Genomic DNA, 27,172 nt, shown 5'->3' on the forward strand with positions numbered 1-27,172 from the left:
ATGATTGGATGAGTTTTATGACTTGCGTTAGGCACAGTGACCCGTCAGTGTTGATGTGTTTTTCTGAGTGTATCTTGATTGGCTGTTATCTCTCTTAGGCCCTTCCTCCATCAGTCTAGACTTCTCTCTGCCAGGGGTGGAGAACGTCTATGGCATCCCAGAACACGCAGACAGCCTCAAACTCAAAGCCACTGAGTAAGTGACTGACATTGACCATGACATTGGTTAATCCGCCATCGATAAAAGACACTACTGTGCAGCCGTATTTATCGGCCTGGCCTAGGTTTTCGACTCAACAGCCACATTCACCTCTCACAGTCTCTATGGGGGTGCCACAGGGTTCAATTCTCGGGCCGACTCTTTTCTCTGTATACATCAATGATGTCGCTCTTGCTGCTGGTGATTCTCTGATCCACCTCTATGCAGACGACACCATTCTGTATACATCTGGCCCTTCTTTGTGTAACGGATCTGAAACGGCTAGCTAGTTAGCGGTGGTGCGTGCTAAATAGCGTTTCAATCGGTGACGTCACTTGCTCTGAGACCTTGAAGTGCTCTGCAAGGGCCGCGGCTTTTGTGGAGCGATGGGTAACGATGCTTCGTGGGTGACTGTTGTTGATGTGTGCAGAGGGTCCCTGGTTCACGCCCAGGTATGGGCGAGGGGACGGTCTACAGTTATACTGTTACATTGATGCTGTTGACCCGGATCACTGGTTGCTGTGGAAAGAGGAGGAGGGGACGGACATAAAGTTACATTTGGACACTGTGTTAACTAACCTCCAGACGAGCCTCAATGCCATACAACACTCCTTCCGTGGCCTCCAACTGCTCTTAAATGCAAGTAAAACTAAATGCATGCTCTTCAACCGATCGCTGCCCGCACCTGCCCGCCCGTTTAGCATAACTACTCTGGACGGTTCTGACTTAGAATATGTGGACAACTTCAAATACTTAGGTGTCTGGTTAGACTGTAAACTCTCCTTCCAGGTGCACATTAAGCATCTCCAATCCAAAAATTTAGAATCGGCATCCTATTTTGCAACAAAGCATCCTTAACTCATGCTGCCAAACATACCCTCGTAAAACTGACTGTCCTACCGATCCTTGACTTCGGCAATATCATTTACAGAATAGCCTCCAACACTCTACTCAGCAAACTGGATGCAGTCTATCACAGTGCCATCCATTTTGTCACCAAAGCCCCATATACTACCCACCACTGTTACCTGTATGCTATCGTTGGCTGGCCCTGGCTTCATATTCGTCGCCAAACCCACTCTCCAGGTCATCTATAAGTCTTTGCTAGGTAAAGCCCCGCCTTATCTCAGCTCACTGGTCACCAAAGCAGCACCCACCCGTAGCACGCGCTCCAGCAGGTATATCTCACTGGTCACCCCCAAAGCAAACATCTCATTTGGCCGCCTTTCCTTCCAGTTCTCTGCTGCCAATGACTGGAACAAATTGCAAAAATCACTGAAGCTTGAAGTTGGTGAGGGAGATATGAGTATTCAGCATCAGCTGTCAGAGCAGCTTACATATCATTGCACCTGTACATAGCCCATCTGTAAATAGCCCACCCAACTACCTCCTCCCCATACTGTTTTTTTCCTCCTTTGCACCCCAGTATCTCTACTTGCACATTCGTCTTCTGCACATCTATCACACCAGTGCTTAATTGCTAAATTGTAATTACTTTGCCACTATGGCCTATTTATTGCCTTACCTCCCTTATCTTACCTCATTTGCACACACTGTATATAGACTTTTCTATTTTGTTATATGTACGTTTTGTTTATTCAATGTGTAAAACTGTTGTGTCGCACTGCTTTGCTTTATCTTGGCCAGGTCGCAGTTGTAAATGAGAACTTGTTCTCAACTGGCCTACCTGGTTAAATAAAGGTGGGAAAAAACAAAACATTGAGACAGTAGTTTTAACTAAGAACTAGTGTATGTATTTTCTAACGGTGCAGGACATCCTTATATGCATTTGATTTGATCTTTTTCAACATTGTGGGTTGAAGATTTTTAAATAACACAAAATGACCGACTATATGACAATACAATAATATAATAATATATATATACTTATGCGTTTTCCAGTGGAGGGGATCCATACCGGTTGTTTAACCTAGACGTGTTCCAGTATGAGGTGTTCAACCCTATGGCCCTGTACGGTGCCATCCCTGTCATGCTGTCTCACAGTGCACAGCGCACCATGGGCATCTTCTGGCTCAACGCTGCTGAGACCTGGGTGGACATCAGCTCTAACACCGCCGGCAAGGTAAGATCGACACACACACAGTCAGTCTTTCTCCAGGTTCTGAGTGAGACAAACACATCTGAGCCACTCTGTGTATAGACATTGAAGGGTACAGTCAGAGAGAACACACACCCTCTTACCCCTATGCTGGTTCTCTCTGGTGGTGCAGACAGTGTTTGGCCAGATGCTGGACTACGTTCAGGGCTCCAGTGAGACGCCACAGACAGACGTGCGTTGGATCTCAGAGAGCGGCATCATCGACGTCTTCATCATGCTGGGACCCACTCCCACTGATGTCTTCTCCCAGTACGCCTCACTCACAGGTCAGACTCCCCACTACAGAAACCCAGTTCATATTCCCAGTCCACCAGTCTATTTCCACTTCCTTCATCACCCTCACACACCTAGTCTCTCTAGGCAGACGGTTTTCTTCCGGCAATGTATCATCGCTCCAGCTAAAAGTTCTGGCGTCAATTGGGACCGAGAGGACCAGTCGGAAATGGGACGCGTCACCAGTAACATCGCTGCCGTATCCGCTTGTTGCCCTAGCTACAAATGAGCATAATTCCCACCCGAATTTCAAGGCCCACTTAGAGTTGTCTATCTGAAGAGCAGGTTGGCATTTATTGAGATGACTCATGTACTGTAGGCAGCTCTGCAGGGTAGTTAAAAAAAAGTATTGTTATTATTTGTTAACCATTTAAATAGGCGAGTCAGTAAAGAAAACAATATTTGTATTTACAATGCTTTTCAAACCCTACCCTAACCCGGACGACGATGGGCCAATTGTGCGCTGCCCTATGGGACTCCCGATCACGGCCAGTTGTGATACAGCCCGGGATCGAACCAGGGTCTGTAGTGACGCCTCTAGCACTGGGATGCGGTAAACCGTTGCGCCACTCGGGAGCAGGGTAGTCACTAGCTGGGATGGTCAGCTGGCATGGCCACAGTCATAAAATCAGATTTTTTACCTTAACCATACTGCTAACCTGAGACCTAACCTTAAATTAAGAACAAAAAAGCTAATTTGTGTTTTGTTAATATATATAGATCTCTCTCTCTATATCTGCTCAACTCTGCCTTCAGGACAAGATTCGTCCCAATAAACGTCAACCAACGTCTTGGGAGGCCACTCCCCAGAATATTTTTCTCCCATTTCAAATGTCAGAACCTGAAATCCTCCCCAGACCTTGTGCCTTTGCATATAGGTACCCTTCCCTCCCCTGTCTGCGCTGGCCTGCCACCAGGGTCCCTCATAATACAACTATCTGTATATGACCACCCAGCTCTCTTCCCCCCCACCAGGTACCCAGGCCTTCCCTCCCCTGTCTGCGCTGGCCTGCCACCAGGGTCCCTCATAATACAACTATCTGTATATGACCACCCAGCTCTCTTCCCCCCCACCAGGTACCCAGGCCTTCCCTCCCCTGTCTGCGCTGGCCTGCCACCAGGGACCCTCATAATACAACTGTCTGTATATGACCACCCAGCTCTCTCCCCCCACCAGGTACCCAGGCCTTCCCTCCCCGTCTGCGCTGGCCTGCCACCAGGGTCCCTCATAATACAACTGTCTGTATATGACCACCCAGCTCTCTTCCCCCACCAGGTACCCAGGCCTTCCCTCCCCTGTCTGCGCTGGCCTGCCACCAGGGTCCCTCATAATACAACTATCTGTATATGACCACCCAGCTCTCTTCCCCCCCACCAGGTACCCAGGCCTTCCCTCCCCTGTCTGCGCTGGCCTGCCACCAGGGTCCCTCATAATACAACTATCTGTATATGACCACCCAGCTCTCTTCCCCCCCACCAGGTACCCAGGCCTTCCCTCCCCTGTCTGCGCTGGCCTACCATCAGTGCCGCTGGAACTACAACGACCAGGAGGATGTGGCGGCGGTGGACCAGGGCTTTGATGACCACGACATCCCCTACGACTTCATCTGGCTGGACATAGAGCACACGGACGGCAAGCGCTACTTCACCTGGGACCCTCATAAGTTCCCCCAGCCCAAAGACATGCTGCAGGGTCTTTTAGACAAGAGACGCAAGGTGAGCACATTAATGTGTTACAGCTGTCTGGCCAGGGCTCCCTTGTAGTAGATGTTTCTGGGTTCTGTCGACTGGATGAATGGAGAAAGTAAAAGGTTCTGAGACACGTTGACAAGTCATCTCGTTTCATTTTTGCCATTTTCCTTCTCCCTCATGTTCTCCCTGTACGATTTAGATGGTGACCATTGTGGACCCCCACATCAAGGTGGACAGCAGCTACAAGATCCACAATGAGATCCGCTCCAAAGGCTTCTACGTCAAAAGCAAAGATGGCGGAGACTATGAGGGCTGGTGCTGGCCTGGTAAGAGATGGCGAAATTGGTCTGACCCACAATCAAAGAAAGGGAAGGAAATGAATTGCAGCTACACATTGCATAAAAACACATTGCAATTACTGAACATCTCCCTCTAATCTTTCCTCATTCTATTGTAGGTAATTCTGGTTACCCAGACTTTACCAACCCTGAGATGAGAGCTTGGTGGGCCAGTATGTTTGCCTACGATCAGTATGAGGTAAGTCCATTCTGCCTAGGTTTGACCTATGTGTCGTTCTATTGATGAAATATCTCTTCCCCCATCTCTGATCTCAGGGTTCCATGGAGAACATGTATACATGGAACGATATGAACGAGCCGTCAGTGTTTAATGGACCAGAGGTCACCATGCATAAAGATGCCCTGCATGGGAACTGGGAGAACCGTGACCTCCACAACCTCTACGGATTATACGTGGTGAGTGTTTGCCTGTGTTGTATGTGCACATCGTCACTCTAGTAGAACTTGGACTTGCAATGGTAGACTTTTTCTTGAATAATAGCACATTATATATCTAACCCAGTAATGTATTGGGTGAAACACCGTCTCGGCATCATTTTGCCTTCAGGGTGATGTCATGAATGCTTGAATCAGGTTATGTAGACAAAATATACAATTAGTGCAACCATTGACAATAGAGAAGGGTGTGTCATATTTATTAAGTTGATTAGAATGAATTGAGTGAAACTGTTAAAAGACAATAGGTTACAGCATATAGAATATATTAGGCTGTTATCATATGGAAACATAATTAGATATTTTACATAATATTAGCATCAACATACATTGTTTAATTTAATTTCACATACCACCCTGCATACCACTGCTGGCTTGCTTCTGAAGCTAAGCAGGGTTGGTCCTGGATGGGAGACCAGATGCTGCTGGAAGTGGTATTGGAGGGCCAGTAGGAGGCACTCTTTCCTCTGGTCTAAAAAAATATATATATAAAAAATGTCCCAATGGGACACTGCCCTGTGTAGGGTGCTGTCTTTCAGATGGCACATTAAACGGGTGTCCTGACTCTCTGAGGTCATTAAAGATCCCATGGCACTTATCGTAAGAGTAGGGGTGTTAACCCCGGTGTCCTGGCTAAATTCCCAATCTGGCCCTCAAACCATCACGGTCACCTAATAATCCCCAGTTTACAATTGGCTCATTCATCCCCCTCCTCTCCCCTGTAACTATTCCCCAGGTCGTTGCTGCAAATGAGAACGTGTTCTCAGTCAACTTACCTGGTAAAATAACAGAAACATTTAATTTAATTGTTTCCAATGTCATTTTTGTTCCATGTAATCATTTGGTTCAACCATGATGCATAATAAGCATCACCAACAGGGGGAACATATTGAGTGTACGCTGGTAAGCTGTAGAAAGAAGACATTTTAAGCAATAAGGCCCAAGGGGGTGTAGTATATGGCCAATATACCATGGCTAATATATCCCCCGAGGTGCGTTGTTACTATTATAATAAACTGGTTACCAATGTAATTAGACCAGTAAAAATAACTTATCATAACCGTGGTATACGGTCTGATATTCCACGGCTGTCAGCCAATCAGCATTTAGGGTTCAAACCACCACATTTATAATAATAATTTATTAGATTTGTTCATAAAGAAGAGAGAATAATTGTTCATGAGAAGGGCCTGAGATCAAAGTCAATATTCAGACCACTAGGGGTCAATGTTTTTAGACAGGATATCCAGTAAGCCTCCCTCTGTAGTAGTAGGACCTCCATTTTACCTCTTTTTAAAAAAAAGAAATGACTGTTAATGTTTCTACCGAGCTTTGCTGCTTGAACTTGCAGTAACCACCTCTTCTCTTTCCCTCAGCAAAGGGCCACAGCAGAGGGTCTGATTGAGCGCTCAGGGGGAGTGGAGAGACCTTTTGTCCTGACCAGAGCCTTCTTCGCTGGCTCCCAGCGCTACGGTGCTGTGTGGACAGGTGATAACGCTGCTGAGTGGGAACATCTGAAGATCTCCATCCCCATGTGTCTCAGTCTGGGCCTGGTTGGTGTCTCTTTCTGTGGAGGTGAGTCTGACTCAATCTTAGCTAATACCACTATTTCCCCCTCTACTAAAAGCCACAGCTAAACAATGAATACATCAGAAATATTTTGCTACATTTTATTTTGGTGTTATCTGCTTTTTTACATGACTTGTTTACATTACATTATTACGGTTTGTTGCCTGTTTGTTTACACCTCACTACATTGTTATCTCTGTACCACTCCTCATCCTCCTCTCTCTCCCCCTCTCCTAGCTGATGTGGGTGGCTTCTTCAAGTCTCCCAGTACTGAGCTCCTGGTGCGTTGGTACCAGACGGGGGCGTACCAGCCCTTCTTCCGAGCCCATGCCCATCTGGACAACCCCCGCAGGGAGCCCTGGCTGTTTGGCCCCGAGAACACTGCTCTGATTAGGGAGGCTGTCCGCCAGCGTTACGCCCTCCTACCCTACTGGTACCAGCTGTTCTACCACGCCCACCACTCTGGCCAGCCCGTCATGAGACCTCTGTGGGTGGAGTATCCTCAGGATACGGCCACGTTCTCCATGGATGACCAGTTCCTGCTTGGTGAGTGAGATTGTGTTATTCCCTAGTATAGCTCAGTGTCAATAGATATTCCTGTCTTTATGTACCCTTTATGACTGATACCATGACTGAGTCACATTCCTTCAATCCTGCTGTTTCAGGGAGAGATCTGCTGGTGCACCCTGTGACTGAGGAGGGGGCTAGGGGTGTTACTGCTTACCTGCCTGGAAAAGGAGAGGTGAGTCTCTCTCAGGAACTGTCATAACATTATGTCACTATTATAACAGTCTTATGTAGGTTATATGTCAGCCGTCTAATTGAAACCCTCTCCTAGCTGCTCTGTTCTGTGTCCTTCAGGTCTGGTTTGATGTCCACACGTTCCAGAAACACAACGGAGCCCAGAACCTCTACATCCCTGTCACCATCAGCTCTGTAAGAAACTCTACAACACACTCACTAACAACCAGTCAGTCACACCCAGGGGGCTACATGCTTAGTTAAACAGTCACATGCAGTTAAGACCATATCCTGAAAGTTCTGTTGAGAGAACTGGGTAAGATTGGAAAGACACTCCCTGACTGACTCTCTCTCCTTACCAGATTCCGGTATTCCAACGCGGTGGTTCCATTATTCCCAGGAAGGCCCGGGTTCGAAGGTCATCTTCATGCATGGAACACGACCCCTACACCTTATTCGTTGCTCTCAGCCCCAAGGTAACACAAACACACACTTTGTCACTTATACTGTTGCCCCAAATTTGGATGGGTTCAGGATTTGACCTTTAAACATTTTCAAATGTTATGTCTGTTAGCGATTTGCCCAGGGTGAGCTCTACATAGACGACGGCCACACCTTCAACTTTGACAAACAGAAGCAGTTCATCCACAGAAGATTTTCCTTTGCCAATAACGCCCTGTCCTCCAGGTCTGTCAAATAATTTCTCACATATTCTGTTTATTTTTGTTTTTACTCTCCTTGATTTTTGTCTATGTTGAATGTAACTGAATTCTCTCTCCCTGCAGGAACCTGGCCCCTGGCTCTCAGTTCACCACTTTTTCCTGGGTTGAGAAGATTGTCATATTGGGGGCCAGTAAGCCCAGCAAGGCCACTCTGAAGACTCCTGGTGAGTTTTTCCAGTGTCTTATTCATATTATGGGTTAGTGTACCAAGTTAAGATGCCAGTAAGTCATTGTGTTTGAATGTTTCCTGTTTTCACACCCAGGCAATTATGAGATGGAAACAGTTGGCCAATAACCTGTCATTCTTTGTGGTTATTGATTACTGTGTGTGTATAATGGCAGGTCTGTCTCAAATGACTTATTGATCTGTTATGATCTCTTTTCTCTGTAGATGGCAAGGAGAGTCAGCTGGAGTTTGAGTTTGATGCCTCCATGTCGGTGTTAATCCTTCGCAAGCCGGGTGTCAACGCAGGGCTGGACTGGACTGTGGTGCTTCAGTAACAATGGAGAAGGGGGAGGACGACGATGACTGAACCGGACTGAACGAGAGATGGAGGAACTTAGTGGACACGGGTTGCAATTGTAACGCACCAAGCAAGATATTTGACCAACTGCTTTAATGTGGTACACCGCCTGGACAGGGGATAGAGGACTCTCCAAACACACAATATTTCATACCAAGCACACAATATTTCATACCAAGCTTGCATACAAACACTGCCTGTAGATCTAAAACCGTGTCTCTTCCATGTCCATCTTGCTTTCAGTCAAACTGACAGTTGGTCAACTTACTGAAGGGTTGCTAGGTAGATTTATTGTTAGTTGCATTTTAGGGAAATTCTTCACAGTTCAAATCATGATGTTGTAGTGAATGTTTAGAAGTACTCAAAGACATTCAAGTCTGATGGATGATTATTTTAGGTTTTCCGTCAAGTATGCTTTAGATGTAAGAGATCATTGAATAGATTTGCTGACAACAAAATGAAGACACTCATTCAGAGGCTGTAGTGTAGTTAGTATGTGTTAATAATTCCATATCTGGCCATGTCTTATGACTTTAAATTCTTATTTCTTCTTATTTCATGTTTTCATTCCATTACCCCCTGTAATTACTGAAGAGCAATCAACAGGATAGCCAAACCGCTCCCTTTACTTTCATCTCGTGCCACATTCTATTTAGTTTTATTAGAAACTCTACCAAGCAACAATGCAGCACTGATCCAAGACCATCTGTAAATGTCGTGGCATTTCTCTTCTTATTGCCATAAGGTGTATTGAGTCTCACCTCTGATATCCCTAATTTAAGGTTACTCATTCCTCCTAATTTATCCCCAAATTAGTTTCTGATAAGATTGTGTGCACTTACATCAGTCATTACTATGCCATGTTTTTATGTACTGGTGGTAAAAGACAGACACATGGTCAGTAACAACTTAATGGAAGAGGATTTGGCTTTTTAAGTTTGCTCATATTGGAATTATTCAGGGGTTAGGACCACTGACTTTGTGGAAACTCATCCTAATAACATGTTTCTGTTCTGACTTGTTCAATTTGTTTACTTGATTATCAAATGCACTTGAGAGGAAGGTGAGAGCTTTTTTTTCCCAGATTGAACTCAAAGCAGTTAGGGTCAGGCATTGGGGTTAATTTGTGGGTTGGGGTTCACGGTCCAGTGTCTCTTGCTCTTAATATTTTTCATAAAATGTGTCAATGTATTAAATGTGACTAAGGAAATAATTATATATTCAGTTAGTTTACAAAGATGCAGTTCACTCTGGAGACAAGGGACCGGTCCTGGTTGATAATAGTACCTCTTTATGGGGTTGTTGCGTTCCCTACTGTCCTTGGCGATAAAGGATTTTAGAATAGTTTTTCTTGATTTATTTTGTGGTTGAGAATTAAAATCTTAATGCAACATTCTCAGCAAGTGTGTTGGAACCAGGAAGGAAGGAGGCCAGTTGTATGTGATAAGATGGCAGACCAAGTGAAAATAAACTTGACCAAATGTGAGAGAGCATTGTTGTTTTTAATCATATGAATTCATGCAGCTTACGTAGATAGGGGTAATAATAAAGTAACTACATTCCCAATCAAATGTCTGTTGATTTATTGTACATAAGAAATATATTTTGTAAACTTAAAGCTTTTCAATACAATTGTGTCTCTGCCGAATACGAATTTGGACTACAATAATACCGGACGTTTTTAAGAAAGGCTGGTTTATATTATTCCTATGAATACTTTTTGTGAAATATGTCAACTGACCCTAAAACAACGCTCGGTGCCAATTGTATTCGGTCAATGCTTTTCGGGAACCTAGGAACATATCTACTATCCTAAACCGTAACCCAGATATGCAACATCGCGAGACTTCCGAAAAAACTTGCCCGTGTTTGGGGTTTGAGTTGTCAATGAGAGAAGTGAAAAATTCTTCCCTAAGATCATTTTCTCGAAATCTAAAAGCACAACCAAGATTCGAGCCAATTAAGTAATTGAACGTGTTATTTCTCCAACCTCGTGAAGTGACATGTTTTAATTTCCGTCAAAAACAACTTTATATCGAATGAGTTTTGATTTGACGGACTGCACATGTGCAGTTCGACGGGAGACGACCGTTAGACCCGATTACTTGTTTCACCACAGGTGGCCGGTGGCACCTACATTAGGGAGGACGGGCTCATATTACTGGCTGTAGCGGAATACATGGAATTGAATCCAACACATTAAACACAGTTTCCATGCGTTTGATACCATTCCAAGCCATTATTAAGATCCGATCTCCCTTCAGCAGCCTTGTGGTAGACGTCATGAGCTTTGCTAGCCAACGTCGCAATGACATCGCCTACAAGTGTGATCGGGGATTTCTATTGAATAAGCAGTTTTAGCCTATATTCATACTGCACGGTTTGTGCCGGAACATTAACACCGACTCTAACCTTAACCCATTTTAAATGTCAACTTCAATGGAGTATGGCTGTCCCAAGGACCCCGGATAGCACGGACCAATGTTACCACAGCCACAAAGTATAATGGGCTATATCGTCAACGTTCATGAAAACAAACATATTTTTAGTCTAAATGTAAAGTTACGGCTGGTCATTAGGTTAGCAGAGTGGTTAAGGTTCGGGTTCAAATAAAAATTTAAATAATATAAATAGGGTTTGGGTTAGAAATGGGTGGGGTTTTTACTTTGTGGCTGTGGTAACTAGTGACTACCTCTTGCAGAAGGTACTTGTCGCATAGGAGTGACGTTATTCTGTAATCTTCAAACATGGCGGCCGAAGGCTCGGATTTACAAGACCTGAGCAGCAACGGGCTAATGGAGGGTCCTTCGGGTTGTAAAAACATAAAATAATACAAATATATTGATGAAGCTATTCGATAGTGACGTAGATATCATATGAATAGTCGTTTGTAACTTCACAGGTCAGCTATCAGTCGCAAGGACGCATGTGAAACGATGGCTAGCTTTCTAACTAGCCGACATGGCTAACATTCATTTCTGGTGCGCAAACTGGCGAAACAGAAATTGACTTTCCCCTAGCTAGTACCAGAGTAAATCAACTAGCTAGTACTTGCTAGCCCGAGTATTTTGTTATGGTATGTTAATCTGATCTAACGACTGTAGAAGCAGACATACATCGCTGTTCCCCTGCAGAATTTCGGAAGTTTATGCCGTTTGTTGACATTGCCGACGTCATGATCTCTGTGTAGTATGTTGAAATCCTAATGAATGAATGGCTAAAAACAACATCAGTGACTGAAATTTCCTTTATAAGGGCATTAATTTATATTTAGTCAGTAAATGACATCTGCTTATGTATTATCGAGCAGGCCAGCCATTTCTTTGTGTTATAGATAAAACAGTTTTCTTCCCTGTGTAACTTTCTAAATTTCTCATTTGAAAGCTCCGGAAGCCACGGAGGCTGTCCATCATCCAACAGAGATGGAAGAGGTATCAGAGGAGAATGGTGGAGAAGAGGCTTCAGAAGCAGCAGCTGCGACAGCATACAACATGCCTCTGGTGGAGAATGAGGAGGAAGAGGACGGAGAGTTGCCGGCGGACTTTGACCGACTCTGGAAGCTGGCCCATGACAATCCACAGGATTTTTCTAGCTGGACTGACCTGCTGCAGTACAGTGAGCAAGAGGTGAGAAGAGCTGAGGGGACAGACAATATTCCTATTGGCATTTTGACATAACCAAAGATCTTCTGCATGAATAATTAATGCGTAGCTAACCGTACCACTGTTGTTTAGGAATGCAGTGTTGAAGTTTAAACCAACACTTCACATCAATAATGATGACAACTAAACTCATTGTTACTTAGTGAATTTGCAGCTAACCCAGATTTCTAATGGTCCCCAGAGTCACATGACAGCATCACGTCGAGCGCTGGTTGCCTTTCTGGCGCGATACCCCCTGTGCTACGGATATTGGAAGAAGTTTGCCGACTTGGAGCGACGTGCAGGCTACACCAACAAAGCTCAGGAGGTATGATGAAGAAGAGTGCTTGGTAAAAGTGACACGGATGTGTGTCTTGTAGTGCTAAGCGATTAGTGATTTAAAAAAAATGTTTTGGTTAGATTATTTAAAAAACAATCACTGTTTTCGATTTCTCTTTCAATTATTTTTTAAAACATTAAATGCATTATGAAATATCTATTTAATGGAAATTTGAAAGCCAAAAATAGCAAACATTCAATTGCTAAAACATGAAAATATTAATTGTCTCTATCAGGTCCATATAGAAAAAAAGGAAATTACTATGGGACTCCCAATCACAACCGGCCATGATTGGGAGTCCCATAGGGCGGCGCACAATTGGCCCAGCGTCTTCCGGGTTCGGATTATGCCGGGGTAGGCCGTCATTGTAAATAAGAATTTGTTCTTAACTGACTTGCCTAGTTAAATAAAACATTTGACTAATCTCTGCACAGGCAGTAGCATCCTGCCAGCCAACAATCTACTGTTATCTCTGTGCTCCCCATACTGAACTGTCAGTAGTCATCCTATTTAACTAGCCTGCCTAAGTGTGTCTGACAATTATTTTACTTGTTTTTCAAAGTCGATAAGCTATACTTTCACAAACTCGCTCTCTCGCTATTAAATGGAATTCCAGTAATTGAACCGATGTCTGTCAATTAGTTGTTTAATAACCAGCATCTGCTATGTTTAATAGCCATTGACTAAACAAAGGGCACGTACCGCAGTGCTACATTCTTTGAAAGTGTTTGGCACTAGGAAATTATGTAAGTGACATGATTGCTTCATAATGTTTTTGTGTTGTTCCAGGTGTGTGTTCAGGGTCTGAAGGCCATCCCTCTGAGCGTAGATCTGTGGATCCACTACATTAACCTGCTACTGGGCACGCTGAACATGAACCTGCCAGAGTCCTCTCAGTGCATTCGCAGGTATACACTCTTAAACTCAGTGTCACACTTATACACATTTGTTTACTTCTTTTGCCAGCTTTACATTCAACTCTAGCCAGAACACCACCTTTTTCCATACAGTACTTATTGTTCAACAATTGTTTCTATCAATCTGATTGACTGATTCTTGTCTCTTCTCCCCAGTGCATTTGAAGAGGCGGTGGCAGCGGCAGGACTAGACTTCCACTCTGACCGTCTGTGGGAGCTGTACATCGAGTGGGAGAAGGAGCAGGGAGACATGAAGGCTGCCACTGGAGTCTACGACAGAATCCTCAGAGTCCCCACTCAGCTGTACAGCAGCCACTATGAGAAGTGAGACTATACACAGTCACAAACAGTACATTTTCTCTACTAAGAGAAATAGTAGAGCTTCAAATCAGTCAAAATTATGAAATGTTAACATTTTATTAAATTCTAGGTTTTGATAATTCTATGATTATCATGCTCACTTCTTAATGCAGACCTCTTATTTGATGACCTGGTGAATCGTATCCACTCTCTCCATCCCTCCTCTCTCACAGATTCAAGACTCATCTTAATGCTCATGGGCCCAAGGACGTCCTCTCAGCAGTGGAGTATGATGGGTTGCTTGAGGAATCTAAACAGATACACAAGACTGAGAAGGCTGAGTTGGCTGAGGGGGAAGATGAGTTACCACCTGGGGAAGAGAAGGAACCTACAGAGGTGGTTTACAAATAACAAATCCCTGCTAGTGTTGGAGACGATTTAACATGAAAGTCAGATGCTGCCAAAATAGCAGATAGTGGAGACATTTGAAGTTGTGGAGTGAGGTTACGGTGTAGGATCTAACTCTGTTAAACTGATTTAAAAGTCTGTCATTATAACTGTCATGTTATGGTTCACCCAATCAGGAAGAGGTGATTCCGAAGATGCGAGAACTCCTATTGGCTCGCAGGGAGAAGGTGTACCAGGACCTTGAGGGAGAGGTCAGGAAGAGGTGGAACTTTGAGGAAGCTGTGAGTTACCCCAGACAGACACACACACATCCCTTCTATGTGCAACTCCGAAGTTACGATTGAAGTGTGATACTTTCATTGGTTGGAAACATTGACTCACTTCTCTTCTGTTCCCATTCCTCCCTCCATTCCAGATCAAGCGTCCTTATTTCCACGTGAAGCCTCTGGACCGGACCCAGCTGAAAGCCTGGCACTCCTACCTGGACTGGGAGCTCACCCAGCTGGGAGAGGGGGGTGAAAAGGAGGTGGAGACCGAACCAGGCTCCATGGAGGGCCAGGAAGAGGAGCAAAAAGAGGGGTCAAAGAGCAGTGGGATCATTGCCGGGGGTGACCGGAGGGTACGGATCCTGTTTGAGCGCTGTCTGATTGCCTGCGCGCTCTACGAGGAGTTCTGGACCAAGGTATGGAGGGGCTGCAGGGGTGTGTGTGTGGATGCGCATGTGTGTGTGTCAGTAACATGTTTGTATGTCAGTGTAACTAATATATGCTTTATGCTTATTTCTCAGTATGTTCAGTACCTGGAACCTCAGAGTCTGTACGAGGCACGGGGAGTGTTCAGGCGAGCCTGTGAGATCCACCTGGCACACAAACACACCATGCACCTGCAGTGGGCCACTTTTGAGGAGAGGCATGGTGAGAGAGGAAGAGACATGAAACACAGGATATCATCACCCAGTGTTGTAGCTCACTCACACCCTCCTCCCCTCCTCTCAGGTGATCTAACAGAGGCACGGCGTGTTCTAGAATCTCTGGAAACCTCTATCCCAGGATTGGCCATGGTCCGGCTGCGCAGGGCGGGGCTAGAGAGACGGGCGGGCCGGCTAGATGAATCAGAAGCTCTGCTCAGGGACGCGGTGGACCAAGCCAAAGAGACTCCTCACCTCCATGCATTCTACTCCATCAAACTAGCCCGGCTGTTGCTGAAGCTTTGCAAGAACCCCAGCAAGGCCCGGGGTGTCCTGCAGGAGGCGCTGGAGATTAGCCCGGTGAGAGAAGGGGGGATTGAGGGAATAACAGCTGGAAGCTTTTAGTACAGAGGGGAAGAAGATCACTTGCTCTAACTTTTACATGAAGCCTTAACCTAAACCTCAGAGAAGATATCACTTATGGTTTGATGCCAGATCTCCCTTTCTTGATGATCTCTTGACCAAGCAGTAGGCTATAACTCTCTGTCCCTCTCTTTCCTCCCTTACTCTCCACCTATTCTCTCTCCCTTTCCCAGGATAACGGTAAACTGCACCTGAACCTGCTGGAGCTGGAGGTGTCTGGTGACCCCAGAGGGTCACCCGAGGGGGTGCAGCAGTGTGTGACCCGGGCGCTGGCTGCACCCCTCTCCCCACGGACCAAGATCCTCTTTTCCCAGAGGGGCCTACAGTACGCTGAGGACTATGGGACTTCTGTGCAAAGGTCAGGGGTCACAGGATTGTTTGTTCTTTTTAGATACAATCAGGAACCCAGAGAAAAATAAACACGTCAAGGCATTTTATTGAATGAATGAAACTGGGAGAAATGCAATTTACCATGTTTTAAATGTTACTGTTGCTGTCCTCTGGACTACAGTGTGCTAACAGTCTATGAAGAGCATACCATGTTTTAAATGTTACTGTTGCTGTCCTCTGGACTGCAGTGTGCTAACAGTCTATGAAGAGCATACCATGTTTTAAATGTTACTGTTGCTGTCCTCTGGACTGCAGTGTGCTAACAGTCTATGAAGAGCATACCATGTTTTAAATGTTACTGTTGCTGTCCTCTGGACTGCAGTGTGCTAACAGTCTATGAAGAGCATACCATGTTTTAAATGTTACTGTTGCTGTCCTCTGGACTACAGTGTGCTAACAGTCTATGAAGAGCATACCATGTTTTAAATGTTACTGTTGCTGTCCTCTGGACTACAGTGTGCTAACAGTCTATGAAGAGCATACCATGTTTTAAATGTTACTGTTGCTGTCCTCTGGACTGCAGTGTGCTAACAGTTTATGAGGAGCATACCATGTTTTAAATGTTACTGTTGCTGTCCTCTGGACTGCAGTGTGCTAACAGTCTATGAAGAGCATACCATGTTTTAAATGTTACTGTTGCTGTCCTCTGACCTGCAGTGTGCTAACAGTCTATGAGGAGCATCAGAAGCTGCTGAAAGAGCTTGGCAACAAGAAGAGAAGGGCTGAGAACGGGTGAGATTATAGCACAGCTGTCAATATCATTACCAATAAAATAGTGTGATGTAGTGACTCAATAATGAGATTTGACAGTCAACCATGGAGAAGTAAATGTATAAACTTCATGGATTGGTTATTGACGTAGTTGTTGTATTGATTGATCTGCAGAGACAGCGAGGACCCAGAGAAGATGAGTAAAGGAGAAGACGGCTCCACTGTGCCGGCTCCACCACCGGCCCCTCCCACAATGCCCCATGTTCCCATGACGACACCACCTCCACCCATGATGGGTGGGGACATGAGTGCGGCTCACGCAGGCTACGCAGGCTATGGAAGCTGGTATCAGGTACGACAGGGATAGGGTAACCTCATAGGGTAAGATTTGAATACCCCTGCACTCAAGTGTTGATTTAATGTTTTTTTCTCTTTCAGCAACCACAGTACGGGGGATACGGAGGCTACCAGCAACCCTGGAACTACAATCAGGGTTACTACCCTCCCAGCTAAGGGGGAGGAGAAATGCTGTGACACCATTGTTCAGTGAACTCACCACCACCTCACTTTAAATTCCACGGATGAGTCCAAATGGCACCTTATTTCTTATGTAGTGCACTATCTTTGACCAGGGTCCAGGTCAAAAGTAGTGCACTTTGTAGGGAATAGGTTGCCATTAGGGATTTAACTAATATCAGGAACAGGGGTGTGACATCTACTACTTGTTTGGTCTTTGAAAATGTGCTCTTGTACATTGTTTTAACGATAAACTATTTTTGTATTCTCTTCTACATGCAGCCCCTTTCAATTTAAGCAAACCCCTCTCTCCACAGGTCCTGTATTATTTAAAGTCTTGCATCATTCCAGAAGTATAGGCTAGTCTTTTTTTCTAATGTACATAATGGTGTTTTATAGTATGAAGTCGGAGCTCTTTCATATACGAGCAGGTTAAGATCAATCTATTGTCCCTCATTCAAATCTTGAGGATCGCCATTGAAGTTTCTGCCCAGTTGAGTCCTCCAGACAGAAGATAGGGAAGCCATGTTGTTGTATGCAGGTACCAGTGCCTCTGGTTAAGCAAGGCGTAATAAGTGGATGTACGCTGTGCTGTACCTAATGGACATTTCCAAAACTAACAGCATTGGTCATGTTTGGTAAAATTTTAGGAGTAGGAAACTGTTAAATGTTTGTCAAAATCCACTTAAACCAAACTTTTGCCTTTATCACTGTTTTTGAAAATGTAACTTTTTAATCTCCACTTTTAACATTGCTCAATAAACCATTTCAGTGCAGCTTAATGTGAATTCGATGTATGTAGATTAAGTATCTGTTAAACTGATTTGGAGCCCTGGATTGTGCAGCTTCATAAAAAATAAGATTATTCCTGTACATTTTGAGTTGTTGCATTCTCTGTGGAAAGTATGTTCAGTCCACCACATTACTCTCCAAGTAAGTTTATTCCAAGTTTGAGTGAGTATGCAATAACACCACTGTAAAATGATTTAACTTTGAAAAACTACAATTTACAATGCAGTGGACAGTGTCAACGAGCCAGGTCTAACTTTAGGCCCCATGATAATCAATACAGTCATCCATTTTGTGTTGCCATTAAAGATTCAGATTAAAGTTCAAAGTGTTTGTTGAAGGAGAATCAATCCATAGTTGACATCCTGGTCTCTGTCCTGTTGGGGGTGATAAATGATGTTGGCTCATAAAGCATCTTATTACTTCAGGTCCTTATTTCTTCGCAACGACCAGCACAGCTGAAGGCACCAAACCTGAACAATGACACAAAACATTTAAGACCGTATCAAATGTTATTGGTCGCTACACAAACTAGAACACACCTTCAATCTCATATTAGATTCATCTATAACTGCAACACGGCATAGAAGAAAGCAATATGTCTTTGGCTGGTTTTGGCCTCTAGTCCTTTCAGATTTGTGCAGAGGAAGTGACTTTGGACTATTGTAACTGTACAAGCCCAGTAAGAAGGGCATCATCCTGTCTGCTCACCCAACTCCTGTAGAGGTTTCTCCATGTCCAGTTCTGTGTAAACGCGCCGTGGGTACGGGGACAGCAGCGTGAAGTCCTGGCCCTCGGGGGCGTCGCCATTCATCTGGATGTAGACACGCACGGCAGCCAGCGGCTCCTGGGCCTTGAACACGGAGGTCAGTGCCGAGCCGTCAAGCATACGCACCTGCGGACAGGAGGATGAATGAATAAACTTTATTGACTGTTGAGACACCAAACAACGGTTGTCTAAAGATTATTGTGCAAACAAACTAATTAAAAAAGATCTGTTGTATTACAACTGTTTCAAATGCATTGTACATCTGTTGCGAGTATGGACAGAATGAGAACTAAGCCATAGACATCCATGGCCCCTTACCTGGATTCTACACTCGTTATAGTCCTTCTTGGCGGGAGGCGGGCCCTGACTGGGCGGAGAGGAGGGAGGGCCCTCTGCTGAAGGGGAGGTTACAGCTCTACTAGAAGAACCACCTCCAAACTGGAGAAGAGAGGCGTAGAACGGGTTAGTGCGTTCAACTCTTTATATGAAAGACATGGAGACGTTATTCAGCAACAGTTCAGCATACGAGTCAGATGCTGTAGGTGCAGTCTGTACCTTAAGTGCTCTCTCCTCTCTGTCGCGTGCTATCTTGTCTCGCACCCGCTGCCTGAGAGAGAGAACAGTCATTTGATTAAAAAAAATATATATATATTTAACTAGGCAAGTCAGTTAAGAACAAATTCTTATTTACAATGACGGCCAAAGCTGGATGATGCTGGGCCAATTGTGCGCCGCCCCATGGGACTCCCAAACACGGCCGGATGTGATACAGCCTGGATTTATACCAGGGACTGTAGTGATGCCTCTTGCACTGAGATGCAGTGCCTTAGACCGCTGTGCCACTCGGGAGCAAGGGAAGAGTTGTGGAGTGGGAATAGACCTAATTTGCACGAAGCCGTTTAGAAGAAGTAACTATTGGCTGTGTCTGAAAACATTACTAGCTATTTTTGTTTCCTAAATTCCTCTCCAAGCTCATTGGAAGAGGTTCGAGGGAGGAACCTTGGATCCTCTCCTCCAATGTGCTTTGAGACAACAGCCACTGGCCATGTCGAGAGCATCAAATCCATCCGTGATTTATTGTGGGTAAATTGTGACTGACTAAATGATCTACAAATAATATAATAAGTATTTTGTAGATCAGATAATTGGCAGTCACCTGCAATGCTGACTGAAATGACTAACAAGCCCATTGACTTCATGGCTTACTTGGCCATTTTGTCATCGTTCTTCTCTCTCTGGCGCAGGTCGACCATTTTCTTCATCTCATCCTCCTGCAGTTTCTGTTTGACCTGCAGCAGCTCCTGGCCCTGCCTCCTCCTCTGCTTCTCTCTGTCCACCTCTTCCGCTCGCTCCCTCTCTCTCCGCTCCTCCTGCTTCACCCGCATCAGATCCTCTAGCCTGGTTCACACACACGCAGGCAGACACACACAGGTTTCATTGTATGCCATCTCTTTGTATTTCCAACAGAAGGCCTACCCTTCTGCTGATCTCATTGAGTAACACCTTTTGACCAAACCCCAGTTTCTGACAGAATAAGATAAGTATGCAAACAGAGGTAGAGGTTAATTATCTGACCTCTTTATCTGCTCACGTTTCTCCTCCTCTGTCATTGGTTGTTTGGTATCCCCGTCATTGATCATCTGGTCACCCCCATCTGTAGCTAAAAGGTAGAGTTAACATATAAGAGGTGAGGGACAAGAAGACAATGCAAGCCAACAACCATGTTAACCGATGTAATGGGAAGCCATTGTTATAACTCGATCATAACAATATAAGTAACTATAATACAAAATGCTGTCACGACAACTGACCACTTACCAGGGTCTGCTCCCTCTGCTGTGGGCTGGGCTGCTGGACTGGGCAGTTGTGGGTCACTTCCTCCAAGCACGTTCCCCACAGGAGGTACATAGGGCTCATCAATGTCTGGGTCACCCTCATGTTCCATCAACCTGTGGAAGAAGCATGATAGAAGATACATCATGAATCAGTTATCCAATGTGAATAACTTTACTGAGGATGAAAAATGCTCAGAGACTAGCTCACCAATGCCCCTATCAGTTGACTTACCAGTCCATGGCCCGCTCTATGCCCTGGTTTCCTGTGTGTGCCACAGCCTTTTCCCTGCAAGCAGAATAAATATGGACAGGATTAGAGTTGATCACATCATCTTATCGTGATCTTCAGTTTGTAGAAGAATAGCCACATGAATTCAGTTAGCTACTTACGCCCTGTTTCTGTCAAAGCCCATTTCCAGCAGGCTGTCCAATGTTGTTTGTTCTGCCATCTTGCTGAGAATATGACAGTGAAGAAGTTTCACTTTGTAGTCTGATACTGTAAGCAAGTAGCTGGGCATGTGAAGTAGATCCAAGGGCCACAAACACGTATCGTTATGTCTATATGATTGTGATTCAGGTTTAACCACTTACATGCTACCTGTATAACTAGTTCAGTTAGATGGGCTGTTACATAGGTCCAGAATGTGCTGGCTCGCAAGTTGTGTAACGTTAAATTAGCTAACGTACTTGTCTGGACTGAACTGGCTATGAAGTTAACAAAGCAGCATCACTTAGGTAACGTCCCGCAAGAAACATTTTAGTATCTACAGACCATCACATGAAAATCATTCACAAACCAATTAAGATGTGTCCAGTAACTTTGCCGTATTATCTGTGTTCCCATATAGCTGGCTAGCGGGCTAACTAGCTGTAAACTGACGGTAGCTAGTATGATGGAGGAATGAGATGGCTAATTTCAGTTAGACTCTCCTGCTAGCTTGTAACAAGAACACTGTTTCCAGAGTAAATTGATGATGGCCTGTAAAATATATATAGGGTGACTATTACATTGCACTTGTGAAAATGATGGCGCTCAACCATTTCATAAACGTTACTTTACTAAATAGCATTATTTGTTTGTGCAACATTAGCTAACGTTAGCAACTCACGTTCAGAATCAGTCAACCCACAACACCGCTTTCTGACCGTACAGTCCACATGCAAGTACGGAGGCCCGATAGGATAAAAGAAAGTGACCACATTTTCCAAACATTCTCATTCATAGCTCATTGCTGCCATCTAGTGGACCTCACGCCTACCCTGTCTAGTGGACATTACACCTCCCTATCTCGTGGACCTTAAGCCTTCCCTGTCTAGTGGACATTACACCTCCCTATCTAGTGGAGATTACACATCCCTATCTAGTGGACATTACACCTCCCTATCTAGTGGACATTACACCTCCCTATCTAGTGGACCTTAAGCCTTCCCTGTCTAGTGGACCTTACACATCCCTGTCTAGTGGACCTTACACATCCCTGTCTAGTGGACCTTACACATCCCTGTCTAGTGGACCTTACACATTCCTGTCTAGTGGACCGTACACATCCCTGTCTAGTGGACCGTACACATCCCTGTCTAGTGGACCTTACACATCCCTGTCTAGTGGACCTTACACATCCCTATCTAGTGGACCTTACACATCCCTGTCTAGTGGACCTTACACATCCCTATCTAGTGGACCTTACACATCCCTGTCTAGTGGACCTTACACATCCCTGTCTAGTGGACCTTACACATCCCTGTCTAGTGGACCTTACACATCCCTGTCTAGTGGACCTTACACCTCCCCGTCTAGTGGACCTTACACATCCCTGTCTAGTGGACCTTACACATCCCTGTCTAGTGGACCTTACACCTCCCCGTCTAGTGGACCTTACACATCCCTGTCTAGTGGACCTTACACATCCCTGTCTAGTGGACCTTACACATCCCTGTCTAGTGGACCTTACACATCCCTGACATCACTCTGAATTGAATTGCTGCTGCTCTATCGATCACGGAGAAGAAACAGTTGGCTGGAGCGATGTGAATGGGGTAGCCAGGTAACACTACACTAACAGGGACTTTCTAACATTTTCTGAACACTGTGTGATTCATACACACACATTATAGTTTCATTATGGGTAATCTCCACTTTTGTTTGCCCACTGTATTATATATAAAGTCAAGATTCCTGAGCATGCTTTTACTGATACTATTTGGGTTTAGGGTGTGTGTGAGCGTGTTTGTGTGTGTGTGTGTGTGTGTGCGCGCCCATGTGTGTAGGTTTTGTGTGTTTGCTAAGGTTTTACTGTATGACTGTATACCTGTAGGTATTCAAACAGGATGCAGAGTTTATGGGCAGGGCCTGTTACATATTTACTGTACATATAATTATTCATTTATCTCTCCCTCTCACAGCCTTAAGCAGCCCTCACTCACTTCCTTGACCAGTCCTTTACTGAACTTTCGTTCCTGAGGGTGAGTAGGTTCAGTTTGTTTTCAAATTCTTATGTTTAAATCAACCTGTCTACATTATGTGATTAAGAAATTTAGTAAAGTGCAATAGATCATTCCATCCATAGTCAGTTTTATTTAGAACACTGGTAGCCTTTCATCTTGTGGTTTTCTCTTATTGTAACTGACAGACACAGAGAAAGTCGGCTAATTTCCGAACTTGTTTCCGTACTTGATTTAACGGATGAAGTACTTGTAATTCTAAATGATTACACAATTATATTTTGTGATATGTGAATTCACTGATCAGAAAAAGAAACTCAAATTAATGCAAAAATATAGAAAGAAAGCAACATGTAAGACAGAAAGGTGAACAAAGTAGAAGGAGGCAGTAAGGGTCCAAAGTCACTCTCTTGTGATTTTTTTTTATTGTTTTAGTTTTGCAAAGCTGGAAGGGTGGGTGTAAAGATCAGTGAGTCAAAGTCTAGAAAGATTCTGGGAAGGACAGCGAAAAAGAGAAGGCCTAATATTTTGGAACTAGAGAAGGTCTAGGATTTATACTATGTTTATCATAGTAAGTTCAATACTGTTTGAAATCCTCTCAATTCAATTAATGTAATTGAAATTAATTCATGAATGCATAAAAAAAGTATTTCATTGATTGAAGTTGAATAACTGAATCCCCTTTGCAGGACTCCCAGACTACCTATGGTGCTGATTGATGCCAACCCTTTGAGAACATTGCACTGGCGGGCACAATCACCATGCCCTTTAGTCATATTCTATCATTCAGATAATCACCATGCCCTTTAGTCATATTCTATCATTCAGATAATCACCATGCCCTTTAGTCATATTCTATCATTCAGATAATCACCATGCCCTTTAGTCATATTCTTTCATTCAGATAATCACCATGCCCTTTAGTCATATTCTATCATTCAGATAATCACCATGCCCTTTAGTCATATTCTATCATTCAGATAATCACCATGCCCTTTAGTCATATTCTATCATTCAGATAATCACCATGCCCTTTAGTCATATTCTATCATTCAGATAATCACCATGCCCTTTAGTCATATTCTATCATTCAGATAATCACCATGCCCTTTAGTCATCATTCAGATAATCACCATATTCTATCATTCAGATAATCACCATGCCCTTTAGTCATATTCTATCATTTAGATAATCACCATGCCCTTTAGTCATATTCTATCATTTAGATAATCACCATGCCCTTTAGTCATATTCTATCATTCAGATAATCACCATGCCCTTTAGTCATATTCTATCATTCAGACAATCACCATGCCCTTTAGTCATATTCTATCATTCAGATAATCACCGTGCCCTTTAGTCATATTCTATCATTCAGATAATCACCATGCCCTTTAGTCATATTCTATCATTTAGATAATCACCGTGCCCTTTGTCCCTTTAGTCATATTCTATCATTCAGATAATCACCATGCCCTTTAGTCATATTCTATCATTCAGATAATCACCATGCCCTTTAGTCATATTCTATCATTTAGATAATCACCATGCCCTTTAGTCATATTCTATCATTCAGATAATCACCATGCCCTTTAGTCATATTCTTTCATTCAGATAATCACCATGCCCTTTAGTCATATTCTATCATTCAGATAATCACCATGCCCTTTAGTCATATTCTTTCATTCAGATAATCACCATGCCCTTTAGTCATATTCTATCATTCAGATAATCACCGTGCCCTTTAGTCATATTCTTTCATTCAGATAATCACCATGCCCTTTAGCCATATTCTATCATTCAGATAATCACCATGCCCTTTAGTCATATTCTATCATTCAGATAATCACCATGCCCTTTAGTCATATTCTATCATTCAGATAATCACCATGCCCTTTAGTCATATTCTATCATTCAGATAATCACCATGCCCTTTAGTCATATTCTATCATTTAGATAATCACCATGCCCTTTAGTCATATTCTATCATTCAGATAATCACCATGCCCTTTAGTCATATTCTTTCATTCAGATAATCACCATGCCCTTTAGTCATATTCTATCATTTAGATAATCACCATGCCCTTTAGTCATATTCTATCATTCAGATAATCACCATGCCCTTTAGTCATATTCTATCATTTAGATAATCACCATGCCCTTTAGTCATATTCTATCATTTAGATAATCACCATGCCCTTTAGTCATATTCTATCATTTAGATAATCACCATGCCCTTTAGTCATATTCTATCATTTAGATAATCACCATGCCCTTTAGTCATATTCTATCATTTAGATAATCACCATGCCCTTTAGTCATATTCTATCATTCAGATAATCACCATGCCCTTTAGTCATATTCTATCATTTAGATAATCACCATGCCCTTTAGTCATATTCTATCATTTAGATAATCACCATGCCCTTTAGTCATATTCTATCATTCAGATAATCACCATGCCCTTTAGTCATATTCTTTCATTCAGACAATCACCATGCCCTTTAGTCATATTCTATCATTCAGATAATCACCATGCCCTTTAGTCATATTCTTTCATTTAGATAATCACCATGCCCTTTAGTCATATTCTATCATTTAGATAATCACCATGCCCTTTAGTCATATTCTATCATTCAGATAATCACCATGCCCTTTAGTCATATTCTATCATTCAGATAATCACCATGCCCTTTATTCATATTCTTTCATTTAGATAATCACCATGCCCTTTAGTCATATTCTTTCATTCAGATAATCACCATGCCCTTTAGTCATATTCTTTCATTCAGATAATCACCATGCCCTTTAGTCATATTCTTTCATTCAGATAATCACCATGCCCTTTAGTCATATTCTTTCATTCAGATAATCACCATGCCCTTTAGTCATATTCTATCATTCAGATAATCACCATGCCCTTTAGTCATATTCTATCATTCAGATAATCACCATGCCCTTTAGTCATATTCTATCATTTAGATAATCACCATGCCCTTTAGTCATATTCTATCATTCAGATAATCACCATGCCCTTTAGTCATATTCTATCATTCAGATAATCACCATTATTTTATTGCCATAATAAGTGATACACAATCTGTATTGAAGATGAACAAAAAGCTAGATCAAAAAGTAACAACATGATGTATGTATCAATTTTGAAGCTCTGTGTTGTAATTCTCCTTGACCAACAGGAGGCAGTCTAATCTCACACTACATGACATGACTCCTAGAGACTTGTGATACAGTACTTAAATGGTTTACTGTTGAATATTGTGTGTTTATGGCTGTGTGATAAGGTGAAATGTAGCTCCAGTGTCTGGTGCTCGCTGGCTGTAACAGCATCTCCATATGGAATAGCTCAGGGTTCCAGTGGAGCTGCTGTTATCGGCGGAGAGACATCTCAACATCAACTGTTCAGAGGAGACTGCGTGAATCAGGCCTTCATGGTCGAATTGCTGCAAAGAAACCACGACTGAAGGACACCAATAAGAAGAAGAGACTTGCTTGGGCCAAGAAATATGAGGATTGGATATTACACCGGTGGAAATCTCTCCTTTGGTCTGATGAGTCCAAATTTGAGAATGGATGATCTCTGCATGTGTGGTTTCCACCATGACGCATGAATGAGGAGGTGTGATGGTGTGGGGGTGCTTTGCTGGTGACACTGTCTGTGATTTATTTAGAATTCAAGGCACACTTAACCAGCATGGCTACCACAGCATTCTGCAGCGATACGCCATCCAATCTGGTTTGCGCTTAGCGGGACTATCATTTGTTTTTCAACAGGACAATGACCAAGCACACCTCCAGGCTGTGTAAGGGATATTTGACCAAGAAGGAGAGTGATGGAGTGCTGCATCAGATGACCTAGCGTCCGCAATCACCCGACCTCAACCAAATTGAGATGGTTTGGGATGAGTTGGACCGCAGAGTGAAGGAAAAGCAGCCAACAAGTGCTCAGCATATATGGGAACTCCTTCAAGACTGTTGGAAAAGCATTCCAGGTGAAGTTGGTTGAGAGAATGCCAAGAGTGTGCAAAGCTGTCATCAAGGCAAAGGGTGTCTACTTTGAAGAATATAACATCTGAAATATATTTGGACTTGTTTAACACTTGTTTGGTTACTACATGATTCCATGTGTTATTT

At 43.5% G+C, this 27,172-nt stretch overlaps 3 protein-coding genes across 9 annotated transcripts in view; 2 read left to right on the forward strand and 1 right to left on the reverse strand.

Annotated features, from left to right (window-relative positions):
• Positions 1 to 10,198, forward strand: part of LOC124010537 (neutral alpha-glucosidase AB-like) — a 30,336-nt gene extending 20,138 nt beyond the window's left edge. For all 3 annotated transcript variants that reach the window (XM_046323068.1, XM_046323069.1, XM_046323070.1), the window contains exons 8-22: positions 99 to 195; positions 2,101 to 2,281; positions 2,430 to 2,583; positions 4,071 to 4,306; positions 4,482 to 4,608; positions 4,740 to 4,819; positions 4,897 to 5,037; positions 6,453 to 6,651; positions 6,883 to 7,191; positions 7,311 to 7,387; positions 7,507 to 7,581; positions 7,749 to 7,862; positions 7,961 to 8,073; positions 8,172 to 8,272; positions 8,500 to 10,198. In XM_046323068.1, coding sequence (XP_046179024.1) covers positions 99 to 195; positions 2,101 to 2,281; positions 2,430 to 2,583; positions 4,071 to 4,306; positions 4,482 to 4,608; positions 4,740 to 4,819; positions 4,897 to 5,037; positions 6,453 to 6,651; positions 6,883 to 7,191; positions 7,311 to 7,387; positions 7,507 to 7,581; positions 7,749 to 7,862; positions 7,961 to 8,073; positions 8,172 to 8,272; positions 8,500 to 8,609 — 2,114 coding nt within the window. In that variant the 3' untranslated portion in view covers positions 8,610 to 10,198. The remainder of the gene's footprint in view (positions 1 to 98; positions 196 to 2,100; positions 2,282 to 2,429; positions 2,584 to 4,070; positions 4,307 to 4,481; positions 4,609 to 4,739; positions 4,820 to 4,896; positions 5,038 to 6,452; positions 6,652 to 6,882; positions 7,192 to 7,310; positions 7,388 to 7,506; positions 7,582 to 7,748; positions 7,863 to 7,960; positions 8,074 to 8,171; positions 8,273 to 8,499) is intronic.
• A 1,137-nt stretch (positions 10,199 to 11,335) lies between these two features.
• LOC124011006 (pre-mRNA-processing factor 39-like) lies at positions 11,336 to 18,058 on the forward strand. Of its 2 annotated transcripts, XM_046323904.1 has the most exons (14): positions 11,336 to 11,443; positions 12,017 to 12,258; positions 12,476 to 12,601; positions 13,403 to 13,521; positions 13,687 to 13,854; positions 14,064 to 14,226; positions 14,415 to 14,519; positions 14,654 to 14,920; positions 15,026 to 15,152; positions 15,234 to 15,505; positions 15,742 to 15,926; positions 16,616 to 16,690; positions 16,844 to 17,021; positions 17,108 to 18,058. In XM_046323904.1, exons 1-14 carry the CDS (start codon positions 11,380 to 11,382, stop codon positions 17,180 to 17,182), a joined length of 2,166 nt encoding a protein of 721 aa, XP_046179860.1. In that variant the 5' UTR covers positions 11,336 to 11,379; the 3' UTR covers positions 17,183 to 18,058. The 2 variants fall into 2 exon arrangements, with proteins under 2 accessions (XP_046179860.1, XP_046179861.1); XM_046323905.1 differs by lacking the exons at positions 16,616 to 16,690; positions 16,844 to 17,021; positions 17,108 to 18,058 and adding an exon at positions 16,080 to 16,131.
• Positions 18,059 to 18,107: 49 nt separating this feature from the next.
• On the reverse strand, positions 18,108 to 21,774 carry LOC124011007 (UBX domain-containing protein 1-like). 4 transcript variants are annotated; one of them, XM_046323906.1, is made up of 10 exons: positions 21,688 to 21,774; positions 20,969 to 21,031; positions 20,811 to 20,864; positions 20,562 to 20,692; positions 20,319 to 20,403; positions 19,950 to 20,141; positions 19,299 to 19,350; positions 19,062 to 19,181; positions 18,686 to 18,869; positions 18,108 to 18,447 (listed from the first exon to the last, which is right to left on the reverse strand). In XM_046323906.1, the coding sequence occupies exons 2-10, from the start codon at positions 21,025 to 21,027 to the stop codon at positions 18,407 to 18,409; spliced, it is 918 nt and encodes a 305-aa protein (XP_046179862.1). In that variant the 5' UTR covers positions 21,028 to 21,031; positions 21,688 to 21,774; the 3' UTR covers positions 18,108 to 18,406. The 4 variants fall into 4 exon arrangements, with proteins under 4 accessions (XP_046179862.1, XP_046179863.1, XP_046179864.1 ...); XM_046323907.1 differs by having other exon boundaries at positions 20,969 to 21,088; positions 21,688 to 21,727; XM_046323908.1 differs by having other exon boundaries at positions 20,969 to 21,074; positions 21,688 to 21,722.
• Between the last annotated feature and the right edge of the window lie 5,398 nt (positions 21,775 to 27,172).

This window comes from Oncorhynchus gorbuscha, linkage group LG23 (assembly GCF_021184085.1).
Source record: "Oncorhynchus gorbuscha isolate QuinsamMale2020 ecotype Even-year linkage group LG23, OgorEven_v1.0, whole genome shotgun sequence".
Taxonomy (NCBI): Eukaryota; Metazoa; Chordata; class Actinopteri; order Salmoniformes; family Salmonidae; genus Oncorhynchus; species Oncorhynchus gorbuscha.